Source organism: Pipistrellus hanaki (genome assembly GCF_964339955.1).
Source record: "Pipistrellus hanaki genome assembly, chromosome: 3".
Taxonomy (NCBI): Eukaryota; Metazoa; Chordata; class Mammalia; order Chiroptera; family Vespertilionidae; genus Pipistrellus; species Pipistrellus hanaki.
This window is the reverse complement of record NC_140505.1, coordinates 23525506-23541047: the sequence shown is the minus strand read 5'-3', so window position 1 is coordinate 23541047 and position 15542 is coordinate 23525506. Positions and strand designations below refer to the sequence as shown.

At 46.2% G+C, this 15542-nt stretch overlaps 1 protein-coding gene across 3 annotated transcripts in view; it reads right to left on the bottom strand.

Annotated features, from left to right (window-relative positions):
• Positions 1-14744, bottom strand: part of CHRNB3 (cholinergic receptor nicotinic beta 3 subunit) — a 28235-nt gene extending 13491 nt beyond the window's left edge. For 2 of the 3 annotated variants that reach the window (XM_084879850.1, XM_084879852.1), the window contains exons 1-3: positions 14370-14744; positions 4653-4807; positions 3364-3408 (exon numbers count right to left, since the gene is read on the bottom strand). In XM_084879850.1, coding sequence (XP_084735976.1) covers positions 3364-3408; positions 4653-4807; positions 14370-14424 — 255 coding nt within the window. In that variant the 5' untranslated portion in view covers positions 14425-14744. The remainder of the gene's footprint in view (positions 1-3363; positions 3409-4652; positions 4808-14369) is intronic. The other variant, XM_084879851.1, reaches the window with a different exon arrangement.
• Positions 14745-15542: the final 798 nt, after the last annotated feature.

The following is a 15542-nucleotide window of genomic DNA, read 5'->3' as shown; positions in this document are numbered from 1 at the left end:
GAAACTAGCCCATACAGAGACAGAGAACACTGTGAGAACTGGGTGTCTTCCCTCGGCTCCTTCCCTGAGGAAGGGAAGGATTTCTCTATATCAGCCAGACTTCACTCAGCAGTGTGGAAATGGGACAGTTCAAGGTGCCAGTCCTTAGTTTTCCCATCTGCAAAGGGGGAATCCTAACAGAGCTTAATTTATAAGGTGGCTGTGAGAACTAACTGAGTTCTTTCTCATGAAACACCTGGCACAGTGCCTAAGCACTTAGCAGTCACTCAGTATTAGGTATTATTGTTATTAGCTGCTCTGAAACTGAGATCTATGTAAAAAGCCAATGATCGCTTTTCTTTTTACATCAATTTTATTGTTTTCATTGTCCATTTTTCTTGTACCCTTCATCTTTCTTTCACCCTTAAAAATATAAAAAAAAATGTTTTAAACCCCATAAAGTGACATCATGGCAGAGTTCAAATGTCTCCTATTCCATGCAGCCTGCCACTCATGCCATAGAATTCATCCTTTTTTGCTCCTGTATTGTTTGTGCCATAAGATAGCACTTATTAACTAACTAGAGGCCCAGTGCACAACTTTGTGCACTGGTGGGGTCTGGCCGGCTCCACCCCCAGTTGGGGTGGGGAGGCCAAAAGGGGGTGAGGCGAGTGGGGGGAGGGGCCACAAGCAGTTGGCCGGCTGGCCCGGCCCCCGATTGGGGGGGACTAATCCAGGGTGGGGTAGGCTTGGGGGAGGGGCCACTGACTGGTTGAACTCCAGGTCAAACTCCCGGTGGAGGGGACAATTTGCATATCAGCCTTCTATTATGTAGGATACCTGTTGTGCCATTCCACTCCTAATCCAGTTTGTGTGAGTGGGGCAGCTTTGATCATTTTCTTTTCGATTCTATGAAACGTGCAGTTGTTTTGCTACTCTGACTCCTCCTATGATTTGGAAACAGGTCTTAACGTTTATAATGCAAAGGCTGGGTGTGGCAGAGAAGGCCCAAACCAGGGAAACCCAGGTTCCAGCCAGATGAGCTACTAGGCTCTCTGTCTCCGTAAACGTGGACAATGGTGCCTGCTTTGCTAATCAAGAGTGGCTGCGAATGTAGATGAGGTAAGAGATACGACAACCCTCTGCACACAAAAATGCAATCCACGTCCATGGCGTGGGGGCCACAGTCAGCAGGCTGGCTTTTCCAGGTGCCGGATGGCCCCACTCCTATGGATCTCTCTTGCTCCGTTTTGTTGGAGGTTTTAGATTTTGATTCTGTCCTGACCTGGAGGCATTCTCCAGGTCACTGATTCCGGTGGCGTCACTGCTGGAAGCTGTTTCCAAAGCTTCAGTGAAGGCCTGAGAGCCCGAGGCTGCTTCCCTTCATGTCTTAACGGTGTTCTTTGGCTGACGTTTTCTTGCTTTCAAAATCTCAAGAAAGTATAAGGCACCCACTATCTCAGTTTCACAGGACAAGGCTCTCTGGATCAGTGTTTCGTGTGGCAGATCAACAAGAGCTTAACTGTGAGGAGCAGTGGAGGAGGAGTGTGTGAAGCAGCAAGTTTGTTTGCTGTTTTGTTTTTCTTCCTCAGCCTATTTACAGGGAAGTTTTTCTGCTCTCCCCTGCAAGTTCAAACACAGGACTTCTTTTTCATTTTTATTAACTCAAAATACCTCCAAATTCCACAGCCTCTAAAGTGTAAAAGTGGGATAAGTCTCCAAGGCTAGAGATAAGTATGTAGGAGAATACGGATTATATTTAGATTATATTTTTATAGCTACACTCTCAGCTTATTATTTTCTCCTGAAGACCTTTATTTGCAATTAAAATAATATGCATATCTATCTCATAGGTTGCTAACATAGCGGCCAATTAAAGAACCAGAGAACCATATTTACTGAAAGCAGTAAATATGCTCTCGCTGATCAAAGCTTTTGGGTGGAAGCAACTTGATGACACTAAATGAAACTTGTGGATTCTCCTCACAGCTCCCTTTATCCATTGTTCCTTATAAACTATTAGCAGAGAGATCTAAACAATGTCTGCTAAACCAGAATAAATAAATAACTTATTTCAGTATAAAGAAATCAACAGTATTATGTTTGCGCGTTAAAACTAAGCGAGATATTTAAGACAGTGCCACCGAGAAGATTTTAAATCTATGGGAGATTGGGTGGTATCTGACCATTCATTAAAAAATGAGTAATTGCTAATAAGTAGTTGCTAACGAGTAATTGCTAACAAAAACAAAAAATTAGCAATTAAACCAGCCTTCTTGCCTCCTATCAAGGAAGTGCCAATATTTTCTCCTTTCAGATAACAGGCGAAACATCGGGGTTTGAAAGGTAATGATTTTCTGACAACTTGAGACCAAGTTCCTGGGGATAGACACTTCTGTTTTAGGAAACAGGAGTAGTTGAGCTAAAGCAATCACCCACTGGTCGACAAACTGTGGCTCAAGAGCCTCGGCTTGCCGCTCTCTTGACTAATGAGTTTGCTGACCACTGGGATGGGAGCTTAATCACAAGGAACAACAATAGCCTGTAGTTATTGGAATAGAGAGTCTAGGTCAGTCAGTGGTCGGCAAACTCATTAGTCAACAGAGCGGCAAACTGCGGCTCGCGATCCCAGTTTGTTGACCACGGACCTAGGCAGAGTGCTGAAGACCATTCAAACACATGTTCAGTTATATCAGAAAACCATGTTCATTGCTTTGTTTGAGGTGACTCTTTATCCTGAAACTGGTGGCAGACTCCTCCTGTCATTTCCTGCTTTCTCTCCGTAGGGAGCCACAAGACACCTGGGGTAGGTTTTTCCCAGGGAGGACCAGTGGAGTGAGGGAGAACTTAACGTCATCAATTTTCTCATCCAGGTGCAGTACCTTCAATGGGGAAACGTCGCACCCTGGATCCTTTGCCCCCTTTTCACTCAGGGTCTGGTGCCAGGCCTCATGATTAGCCATCTTCCCACCGCCCACCCAGTGTGCAGTCCAACAGAAGGGACAACAACAGCAGAAGGCACCGCTGTGAGTGCTCAAGACCTGCTTTCTGACTCTTGCAAAAGAAAGTTAAAAAAAAAAAATTATAGACCCACCCTGCCTTAGTTAGTTAGAGAATCATCCCATACACCAAAAGGTTGTGGGTTCAACCCCCAGTTGGGGTGTCATACAGAAGGCAAACTACTGATGTTCCTCTCTCTCTCTCTCTCTCTCTCTCTCTCTCTCTCTCTCATTCTCTCTAAAAATCAACAAAAAACATATTTTAAAAAATAAATTTAAGAAAGAACCCAATATACTCTTTAAAATAATTACTTTTTGAATGGGAGCCTTTCTAAAGAATGGAAATAATTCCGTTGGCAAGTACAATTCTTGAGTTGACATTTACCTGTTTGAGCCACACATTTGTTGTCATCAGTTGGTTCTTTTCATCCTAAGAAAATGACAATTAAAAAGATGTAAATTCAATTTAAGTGAAGTTGCATTTTTTTTTTTTTTTTTTTGGTCAGAATGACCTCTCTGAATCTTACCTTTGAGGTGTTCAAAATGTAAAGAATTCTCAACTTAAGAACTTAAGAAGTTAAATGCATGGATCCTAGAATATTATGCATATCTTGCTTAAAATGAAAAAAAATAATCGAAGCAAGTAGCAGTTCATTGTGGTGGTATCCTATATATCCTATATAACATATTATTCATAACAAACAACTGAGTAATGACCTGATCATGGAACTGCAGGAGGGTGGGGCAGCGAACTACAAGAAGGCGGTGGAGAGCTACAGGAGGGGCAGGGCAGCAAGCTATGAGGAGGAGGGGGAGGGGAGTTACAGGAGGGTGGCAGCGACCTACTGGTGCTTGGATTCGTGCACAGGGCTATTAGTTTATATATAATTGCAAAACCCAGGAAGCACTTTTGGGATGCCAAGTAGAATTAAATATTAGCTAAATTGGAGATGGGCTGTGCACGATTTTCTAGAAGGACTCCTGGGCGTAAAGTCAGCTTGGGTGGGTGCGTGTGTGGGGGTGGGGTTTGGGTAATGTGGGATGATTATTCTGGGACTTTTGGGACCATAGCGGGATGATTTTGCAGGATTTGGGTTGTTACAGTTCACTGATTTACCAGGAATGCAATCATGGCAGAAGTATGAGCTCAGCAAGAAAATTAGCAGAGAATCCTGAAGTATGGGTGAGGTCAGGGAAAGGTACGGGGGCCTGAGGGGCCCCAGGAGGATGGTGGGATTGCCTAGGCACTGGGTCTACCTGCCCTCTCTCCTTGCAGTGGCCCCTGCCAGCCCTCCCTCAGCTGAGAGGACTCTGGATGAGCCTGGGTTCAGCTCTCCTTCTCCCCTACCCCTGCTCCTCACCCCAGGTGCCCACAGCAAACCCGTCAGCGGCTGTGCCCATCCATCCTCGCCACCATACCCACCCTCCAGCAGGAAGGCCCCTCACGAACAGTGCCACAGTGAAAACGCACTCCGTGACACTCCTCATTCTTTCCTCGGGTCATTTCACTGGCTTCTTGGGGCAGATTTTCTCCCCCCACCCCCGGCCCCCCCCCTAAGTTATTTTTAAAATCGAAATGGCAGCCGTGGGGAAAGAAAGCAAAACAAAACCTCAGGCTCACAAACAGGTTAAGGAATGCGTGTCCTTCTTGGGTTCGTGTCAAGGATTACTCACCACATCGACAAGCTGAGATATTTTCAATCCAAAGTGGACTTTTATGGTGTCGTTAGAATGGAACACGGGGCGAACCCACTTCTGATAGCCTTGGAACAAATGCCTGAGGAGGGCGTCTTCGGTTTCGGCGATGGAACCGAATTCTGCGGCTGCTGCTAGAATCGCGAGGGAGCCTGAGTTAATGGGAGAGGCATCACGGTTGCTTTCGCATCCTATTGCTGAACTTTCACACACAGGGCGTCCCCCCCAAATGTATACACACATTAAGTAATTATAAAGGGGGTGTTTATGAAAATACCTTTCATTTTCAAAATTGAGCCGTCAGCTGTTAAAGTGTGTACACATTTTGGGGGGGGGGGGGGAACACCTTGTATTCCCACACAGTCTAATTCAGCAAAGACAGTTTTGAGGGTGCCATTCTCCATGCCCACAACGCACGGCTAAAAGTTGACTGTAAACTTAACCCAGAACTTGACTCTCACAGGAACTTCACATCATGAGGTCAACACCTTGACCTCAAAAGATCATCTGCAGTCACCCCCTGACTCTCTACCTCACAGTTCACCTCCTTACAGACATGGGCTCTGTCCAGGTGCTATTGTTCATCACTGCACCCGATTGGCCCCTTCATACATCTTATCACAATTAAAAAATATATATATTTTATTGATCTTTTTTTACAGAGAGGAAGGGAAAGAGAGTTAGAAACATCGATCAGCTGCTTCCTGCATGCCCCCCATAGGGGATGTGCCTGCAACCAAGGTTCATGCCCTTGACTGGAATCGAACCTGGGACCTTTCAGTCCACAGGCTGATACTCTATCCACTGAGCCAAACCGGTTTCAGCACATCTTATCACAATTTGTTGTTTACAGTATTTGTCATTGTCCGTCCTCCCCTTGAGCTCCATGATGGCTGGCACAATGTCTGTTTTATTTGATGAAGCTTATCCAGTACCTAGGACAGTGCCTAGCAGGTGCTCATTTTATACCCATTTAATGAATGAACCGATGAAGGGAGTGTGTCAGGACCACTTTCCAGGCCTCCAGCACATACCCACTCAACCCCGCCATGGCCCCTGTGCGGTTCTCTCACTTCCTCCTGAGAATGTCTTCCTTCATGAAGACCTTCCCTGGTCCACAACCTGGGTCCATGGCTCTTCTCTGCCCCTAAATGTGGGGGGATCGGAAAAACTCTCTAATCCCAACTTTTAACTCTCCAGGGATGCAGTCTAGAGATATGTTTTGTCTCTTTTTCAGTGCTATGCTATCAAATTTAACAAGGAAGCTCTTTGTTGTTGCTTTAAGTATATTTCATATAGTTGACATCCTATATATCCTACAGCAATGCATCCTGCATGGCATGCTTTACCATGGAAAACTTTTTCTCCCCACTGAGAGATACACATTATGAGAAATGATCACATGCAGGACACCTCCCAAGTTTACCAGGTCAAAACCCCAAAGTTCCTCATAGGAAGAAAAGCATAATGGCACACATTCCCCACATGTGCATGACACCGTCCACTTACTAAGGGAGTGGAAATTCGAAATGCACCCACGTGGCTCCTTGGAGTGAACAGAGGTATGGATGGAAAAGGCTTTCTGCCTGCCTCCACGCTTTTCTCCTTCGCTTTAGAAAGCGTATTAAAATGCAAATGAGCGAAGGAGAGAGATAAAACCTTACATGTATGCTTATTTATTTAAACTTTGATGCCTCAACACTCTCAGCAAGCGGAGCTGGGCGGCTGCCAGGGCAGCGCTCTGTAAAGGCCCTAGAACCTTCCTGGAACCGGAGCGGGAGGGAGGGGATGGAAATTCCCCGAAGCCTTCGGAGGGAAGAGGTGTTCATTGTTCAGGCTGCACCTCCCGAGTTTCCCCACCCCACACCCCGTCTGACTTCCTTCAGAATCCATCAGCAGTGACTGCTTCCCACCATCTCCTGGGGATCACCACCGGATCCCGAACTCCACCATGGCGCCCCCCCCCCCTCTCTCTCTCTCTCTCTCTCTCTCTCTCTCTCTCTCTCTCTCTCCCTCTCTCGGATTCCAGTTTTCCAGTTCTGCTTCCTACCTTCTCCCACTCTTGTTCCTTTCACAGTCCATTTCCTGCCCAACAGCTGGAGACATCTCTTCAAAGCTGAAAAGCATGTTGGTTCCTGCTCAAACCCACCAAGTAGCTTCCCATCAAATTTAGGAAAAACATCCCAAGTTGTTACCACGGTCTCTCAGGCCCTCTGTGGCTGCTCCCCTCACCCCTCTGCCTGCAACCACCTCCCACGCTCCCCCCACCCCACCCCTCCTAGTGCCTCAGGCCCATCTCCTCTTTCCAGAACAGGCCAGTGTGGTGCCACTAGAAGGCTCTTGCCCCACACTCATTCCTTCACTTTCCCCCTTCTTCGTTCAAATGCCTTCTTCTTAAAGAGGTCGTTCCAGGCTACAGGATCTAAAGATCTCTCCCCACACTCTATCCCTTTATGGAAATTTCTCTTCTGTCAGAGGCTTGATCATGTTATCTGTTTATTTGTTTATTATCTGTCTGATCCACTAGGAAATGCCAGCTCTAGGGCTTTCTCCCTAGCTCCTATGCACACTGCTTGGCACACAATGGCTGCCGAGCTAAAAAAAAACAAAACATTGAATAACAATGCAGTTAGCTGCTTGGCTTTTGTTTGCTGAGCAGTGTTTGGAGAGTTTGGGCCAGAGCTGAATTGCTAGGCAGAGGAGAGAAGCAGGAGGGCCACAGCTGCTCTCTTTTCTCTGGCTTCCCCTGTGCAGGCAGCCCCTCCTTCAAAGGGAGATTGTTTGTGGCAGACACTGTTAGTTCCCTGCCCAACAGCCATTTACCCCTTCTTCCTTACTGCCCGATGCTAAATTTTGCCCACTTAAAATGTTCCCTCTCAGGCTCCCTTACAGCGAGAAATGGCCGTATGACCCCTGTGTCCAAGTGAGAAACAAACAGAAGGCACTGAGTGAGGTCCACTCAAGAGAATGACTCCGTCCAACGTGCACCTTTTCACCTTTTATCTTTTACCCTTTGCCCTTTCTTCTTCCTTCCTGGAACTGGGACACAGTGTCTAGACAAGAATTAGCCACCCAAACATGCAAGTGAGCCTGATGAAAGCGGCACATATGCGCGGGCAGGATAGAAAGCCTGGCGCAGCCTGGGTCCCTGATGGCACTGCAGGATGGCCCCAGCAGCCCTGGACTGCCTTCCTCTAAATTTCACGGTGTGTGTGTGAGAAAAGCAATCCCCCTATTTAGCTAAGCTGCTGGGGCCACTGTCACGTGCATCTGAGAGCAGTTCCAACTTCTGAGAGTGGCAGAGTACTGGCCTTCCCCGAAAGCAGCTGTGTCCCAGCTCAGCCCAATGAGTAAATATTGCACAAGACAGCATCTCACAACAGATGGAGACACTCCAGGGAGCGGAGACACTGAATAATGTCTTTACCAAGACGCATGCAAGCATGTACACACACACACACACACACACACACACACACACACACACACACTTCTTAGCGTGGACAACCCTGAGCCATTATAATTTGGGACATGAAAGAGATCTCTTTCCTGACAGGAGAATTTTACTCTCATTTTGAAGGGAGGTGAGGTTGCATGTTGGGATGGGGCTTCTAAAATTTGGACCTTGCTGAAACCAGTTTGGCTCAGTGGATAGAGCATCGGCCTGCAGACTGAAAGGTCCCAGGTTCAATTCTGGTCAAGGGCATGTACATTGGTTGCGGGCACATCCCCAGTAGGGGGTGTACAAGAGGCAGCTGATCGATGATTCTCTCTCAACAATGTTTCAAACTCTCTATCCCTCTCTCTTCCTCTCTGAAAAAAATCAAAATATATTTAAAAAATAAAATAAGCCGAAACTGGTTTGGCTCAATGGATAGAGCGTCGGCTTGGGGACTGAAGGGACCCGAGTTCCATTCTGGTCAAGGGCATGTACCTTGGTTGCGGGCATATCCCCAGTAGGGGGTGTGCAGGAGGCAGCTGATCGATTACTCTCTCTCATCGATGTTTCTAGCTCTCTATCTCTCTCCCTTCCTCTCTGTACAAAATCAATAAAATATATTAATAAATAAATAAATAAATAAATAAAGTTAGGACCTTGACATTCCCAGGATGGGTCACACCTCCCCCCACTCAAGCCATACCCTCCTTGAGGATAGTTGGCCCCAAAGGGAAATGAGCAGATCTGCTCCTTCAGGCACCTGTATATGCTTTGATCCATGTTTCCAGTGTTAGAGGGTGAGTGGCTATCTGAATCGGGGGGGGGGGGGGGGGAGGGGGAGAGAAAGAGAAACATAAATCTGTACTGGCTGTTATGGGCTGAATGTTTGTGTCCCTTCAACTTCAGGTTGAAGTCACGTTATATCCAATGTGACTGTATGTAGAGGTAGGGCCTATAAGGAAGTCATTCAGGAGAAGTGGGGTCATCAGGGTGGGACCTCACTCATCCTCAGGATTGATGTCCTTGTAAGAAGAGGAGAAAGACCAGGGACCTCCCTTCACACAAGCACTGAGGAGTAGCCACGTGAGGACACAGCCAGAAGGCAGCTGTTTACAAGCCAGAAAGAGAGTTCTCATGGAAACCGAATTACTGGCGCCTTGATCATGGATTCCTAATCTCCAGGGCTGTGAGGGTAAATTTGTTAAGCCACCACCAATCTGTAGTCCAGTATTCTGATAGGGTGGCCCATGCTGACAACCCCAAGTCTGAATTGACCAAAACAGACCCTATAGGCCAGCGGTGTCATGCTTTTGCCTCATATCTTCAAGCTCCCTGAACTCTCTGAAAATGAAAGCTGGAGCCATTGATGTTATTGGAGCAGATATGGAGCACAGCGCTGGAAATGTTTCTGGTTGGTCTGTTTTGTAGACTAGAACATTCTGAGAAAGAAAAAGTGCTTCCATCATTGATTTTTTTTTTTTTTTTGAGGCCTGGGCCTCAGTAAATATTGGATGATGTTTAGTGAATGAACAAATGAATGAATGAATGAATGAATTCACAAAAGGCCTAATGGAGCTTTCTGTGCACAGGGGGAAAAGGCCGTGGGACTCCGGCTCCCAGCGCTGTAGGATACAGAATCACAGATGTGCTCAAGACTACCAGGACAAGTGGTTGTCTGTGTTAAGGAATAAATGCATTCCTGAAAAACTGTGTGCAAACAACATTTTTGCCAATGAATATAGCTTAAATTAATTAGGGAAGACCATTATACTAAGATACATGGACAAAATCAAGAAGCTTCTCTTTGAGGGTGAGCACCCCACAAGTCAGCTTCCTGACCAAGAGGATGGGAGAGCATTTATATTTGTAACCGTTTTCAGCATTAATTAAAGAAGAAGGAAAAGTGAAATGATAAAGAATCAAAGACAACAGAACTGGGAAGGACCTCAAAGAAGATCTAGGCCCTCATTTTACAGGTGGAGGTTAAGAGGTACCCAGAAGGGAAGTGACTTGCACAGGGTCACCCCGATTTGGTAATAAGTGGTGGGTGTGGCTTCTGATTCCCAAGTTCACAGTCTTTCCACCAGCCCATGAGACTCTGAAGATTGAGGAGGCAAAAGACTGTTCCTACCGATATGGGCTCCTTCCCGTCACATAAAAACTGTCCCAACAATTCACGTCTATGAACAGATGTTCACTGCTATGCTATTGTTGCTGTGTTGCTGTTAGCATTGTATTTTCCAAACACTTTACTGTTATATATATATATATATATATATATATATATATATATATATATTTGACTTTTTACAGAGAGGAAGAAAGAGGAATAGAGAGTTAGAAACATCAATGAGAGAGAAACATCGATCAGCTGCCTCTTGCACACCCCCCACTGGGGACGTGCCCACAACCAAGGTACATGCCCTTGACCAGAATCGAACCTGGGACCTTTCAGTCCACAGGCCGACACTCTATCCACTGAGCCAAACCGGTTTTGGCAACACTTTACTGTTCTTTAAAGCGACCTGTTTCCGGGAGGAACGATGTTCTAAAACCAGGTCACCGCTCACCTTCGTTTGGTCTCAGGGAGACGCTGAACGCTGGTGCCCGTGCGCTCGGATCCTCCTCGAACCTCCCTCTGCTGCCGTAGGCACAGGCAGACTGCTTTCCCTGGGCCTCTCTCTGATCACTCTCCGTGGAGGTGGACACCCAATGCTTTCTGGTTTCAGACTTGACCATGGTCCCCCCACATTTCCTTGCTTTGAGTTCTGCTTTGCCTGCTCATCCCTCTTCCCCCAACACACACAGGTAGTCTCATGCACATCTTCAGAGGATGTGTGCTGCCTGTTTAAAGCTTTTCACCATTTCTTTTGGTAAAAAGGCATTTTGTTTCTCCCCTAACCCTAGTCCCTCCCTTTCTCTTCTCCCTTCCCTCTCCCTGCTTAGTCTTTGTCTCATTTTTCTTTAAGATATTTCCCTTGGGACTGGACAAGCAATTCCGCGGGCAGGGGCAGAGAGAGGCGGCACCGGAGAGAGAGCACAGGCAGGGGCCCTGGACAGACAGGGATGGAGAGCCCTTGGATATTTCCTCCAAGTGGAACTCCGGCTGGTAAAACACTCCAGGACAGAACGCTGCTCTTGGCTCAGGATGCTGAGCCCGCTGCCAAACTTGTCACTCATTAGAATGAGAATCCAACAAATATTTACTTAACATCGAGAGGCGCTGTGCTCAGATCCAGAGACACCGATTCTGGTCCCGATCCCAAGCCGCATGATCTTAAGCAAAACAGCTAACCTTGCCCAGTAAAAACACAGAGTGGAAGATTGGTAAGGGCCCTACAACGCACACACGTCCCAAGCTTCTGGGATCTCTACGTTCACGAAGCAGCCACACAGGGCAACCCATTAAAGTCAGGTGTTCGCTGTCCCAAAGAGACAAAAGAAGGCCGAAGGTGAGGATGCATCATTGATTAGAGCAGTGTTTCCCAACCTTCTCTCATGATGAGAATCACCTGGTGGAGTTGTTAAAACACAGATTCCTGAATCCCAACTAAGAGGTGCTAAACTAGAATTTTTGAGAACATATAGGTAAAATTGCATACCTAACTTAGTGCTCTGTATATAACATCTGTCTTAGAGCACTAGTTAAGTATACAATTTTACCTATATGTTCCCAAAAATTCTAGTTTAGCACCTCTTAGTTGGGATTCAGGAATCTGTGTTTTAACAACTCCACCAGGTGATTCTCATCATGAGAGAAGGTTGGGAAACACTGGATTAGAGAACTGACCTTCCCTTCCGTCTGCCACTCACGGAAGAGAGCAGTTGTCCAGGTAACGCTGCCTAACGCTATCTAGGGACTGGACAGGAGTCACCCTGTGAGGAGACCAGAGCTCTCTCCACCCCAGTAAGTGGAACCGGGAAAGATTCATTTGGATGAGGCGCCCAGCAGCAGCTCCAGACAAAGAAATGTTTCTTTGGAACCTATGGCTTGACCTTATGCTTTCTTTATTTTTTTCTTGATCTCGTTTCCTCTCCTCTCTCCAGGCTCTCAGCCCCTCTGCTCTCTCTTCACCCTCATAGCCACACCTCAGCAACATTTTCACAAACTCACTCACACCGAGGTAGGAGTAATTGATAAGACTCGATAGATGACACTCCCCAGGATTACTTATGGTTTTATTGAAGACAATACTTCATTGTTAATTCTCAAACTTCAGCAGGTATGTTTGAGAGACGTGCGTTTTTTGTGTTGACACCTTTTGGTATATTTGGGCTTTGCTTTCCATGATCACCACCTTGTCCCCTCCCCCCACCCCCAAACGCGTACCACAAGCACAGTAGCCTTTTCTGTTAACACACAGAGCTAGCCTGCAGAGTGAAAGCCACTATACGTCGTTAATGGATTCTCGCTAGCAGGAGAGGCCATTAGAATGGCTGTGTTTTATTCCCTCTTGCATCCCCCATGCTAAAATCATTCCTAGCATATAGGAGATCCTCAGTCAATATCTATTGAATGAATAAACACACGTCATCATGTGGCAAGAGCGATGGGAAGATGAGTAAGATACAGTTCCTGTTTCTGGGAGCAGACACAAACACACAGAGCATGATTTAGCAATGTAAGAAGTGTCACGTGGCCACACACCATTATCCTCCTCACCGCAGCCAGAGATAGAAAAAGGAGGGGTGGCTCCTTGTTATTTGTGTGACCCAAAGAAATGATTTCTTTACAATGAGTAGTAAAGGACTTAAGGAAAGGTGTGCAGGTCTAAATATAGAAATAGACTCCAGTGGATCTAGAAACATTCACAACTACGAGAGTTCCTAGGTTATTGCATAGATTTCTTACAGAGCTATGGCCGGTGTGTACAGCTTAGTATACACTCTCAGACTCCTGCAGCCTACACCATGGGGAGAGGGACCAGGTTCTCCTCCAAATCCAATGTTTTAGGTAACCGTCCCTGTGCGTGGAGGAGGATGCATAGGTTAAACCAAGAGGGTTTGTGCTCCCTCCCCTTGCTAACCAGTGAGATGATTTCCCCAGAGAAAACATGATAAGAATCAATCTTTCCACAGTAAGTGGGGGCAAAAAAAAAACACAACCATTAGATGCAGGCACACTAATTGGATGCTAACACACACAGAAGTTGACGATTATCTTTGTGGTTGGCAAATTGCATTTCGGACTTTGCCGAGACCAAATGCAGTGATATTTGAGGGTGGGTCTGATGCTCTCTGCGCTTCGAAATCGCTCTGTTTCTGAGTCCCAGCAGGGGGAAAGGCTACAGCGTTGAAGATATGATCACGTCTAGGTGTGTGTGTGTGCCTCGTGGCCCTGCGCCTTATAAATCGAGGATTTGTTTCAGGATCTGGGCAAATCTATGTCAGAACCTCTGGTTCTCCATCTGAAAATTGCAATAATCAAACTTGGCAGAAACACTGGTGACAAATAAGTACAGATTGCTAAGGGGATGGGTGGCACTGTGTCCTCACCATGTGGCTCCTGGCTCTCCCTGGTTTCTGGGGCTCTAGAAGGGCTTCCTGCTCCTAAGTTCCTTGAAAAGTGAAATGATTTCAAAACCCAGAACATCGGCAGGGGTAAAAGACCACTTTCTCCTAAAGTTTTCCATTTTTCACTTTCTTCCTTTTTTCTTTTCTCTCTTTCCCTTTCACTCCTTTTACTTGTCCTCTTTATTAAAAATGTCTCAATTTTTAGGTGGATAATAGTCACAGAAAGCTCACACATGTTCAGACATTTGCTACATGTTTTTGTTTCATTGTAATGTACAAGCATACTAAATATGCCCATATACACAAAATTATTAAAATATTTATATAAGTCTAAAAGCTGGATTAGACAAAAGTATCTATACACAGATAACGATGATTATTAGTAGCTAGGATATAAAAATGTCAATCCAATAAATTTCTGTGCCAAATATTTTAACCATTCTCTGAGTGACATGCCGTGCATGTGGTAATATTTCCCCTGCTCTTATATCTTCCTAATAGCTCATAATGATTCAAAAGGCACACCGCGATGAATGACCAAAGCATAAACATTGTGAGATTCCTGGATATGATTTCTCTAGCGATCTACAGATTTGATAGAATTATTCTTCGAAGCCACATCCTAAAGGTTACCCTAAAGGAGCCTATACCTGACACTTTGCAATTCTAACATTCTCAGCACCACAGTTCCACCCTCCTTGCCTGAATAACTCCCACAACGACAAAGTTTAACCTGAGCTTACCTGAGGGAGTGACACCCAGGAGGACTAGCACCAGGGTAAAACCTGCCGGCGTCATGATGTCATGGTAGGAGGAAAATTTCTTCCTGTTAATCACACCGCTTTTCCACCGGGAGAGGGGGTTCTGGAAGGGAAGTGCAGTGGTTCCGAGCCTGACTCGGAGCCCAAGGGGAACACAGACACCTGAAGCGGGAGAAAGCAGCCTCCGTCCAGCTCACATCAGGGTGATGTTTCGTGAAGTGCACTTCATTGATTTCCCGTCAGCTGTCAGGTCCTGCGAGGCTCCAACGGACCTCTGGGTCCTAACTCCTGACTTATTAATTTATTCTCGTGCAAGGAGACGCGGAGCAGCGGGGAAAGGACAGGGTGAGACCGCTTCCGAAGGTTCTGCAGGAGATCTGTGCAAAGGAGAAACGCTGCATTTTACAACCTGCATCCTGGGAGTTTGTGGGAAGTTTCTCACATGTCCTATTCCTCTGTGGTCTCTTCACGTTGGCCTCGGAGCTTAAGAATGTGGATACGAGGGGGTCGAAAGGCACCAAGCCCCCCGCTGTCAAACAAGTCCCGGGGGTGCCAAGCCCAGCACGGCGACCGCAGTTAGTGAATACGGGATTGCACACTTGAAATACCACAAATCCTAAAAGTTCTCATCGCAAGAAGAAAAGTTTGTACCTGTGCGCTGATGGGTGTTAACTAGACTGATCGTGGTGATCATTTCGTAATACACACAAGCATCAAATCATTATGTTGTACACCCCAAACTAAGGTTGAAGACAAAATTCAGCTGAGCACATTTTATTGTTTTTATTTTTAAAAAATATATGTATACTTTATTGATTTTTTACAGAGAGGAAGAGAGAGGGATAGAGAGTTAGAAACACTGATGGGAGAGAAACATCAATCAGCTGCCTCCTGCACACCCCCTACTGGGGATGTGCCGGAAACCAAAGTACATGCCCTTGACTGGAATTGAACCTGGGACCCTTGAGTCCGCAGGCCGACACTCTATCCGCTGAGCCAAACCGGTTTTGGCCTGAGCACATTTTAAAGATTTCATTGGCTTTATTCAATGATTAAAAAATCAGGCAGCATCCAATGTAGCACAGAGAGGCGCTCCGAGAAGTGGGAAGAAATGAAACACTCTTAAAGGCAGAGGGAGCCGCACACGGACGCTGT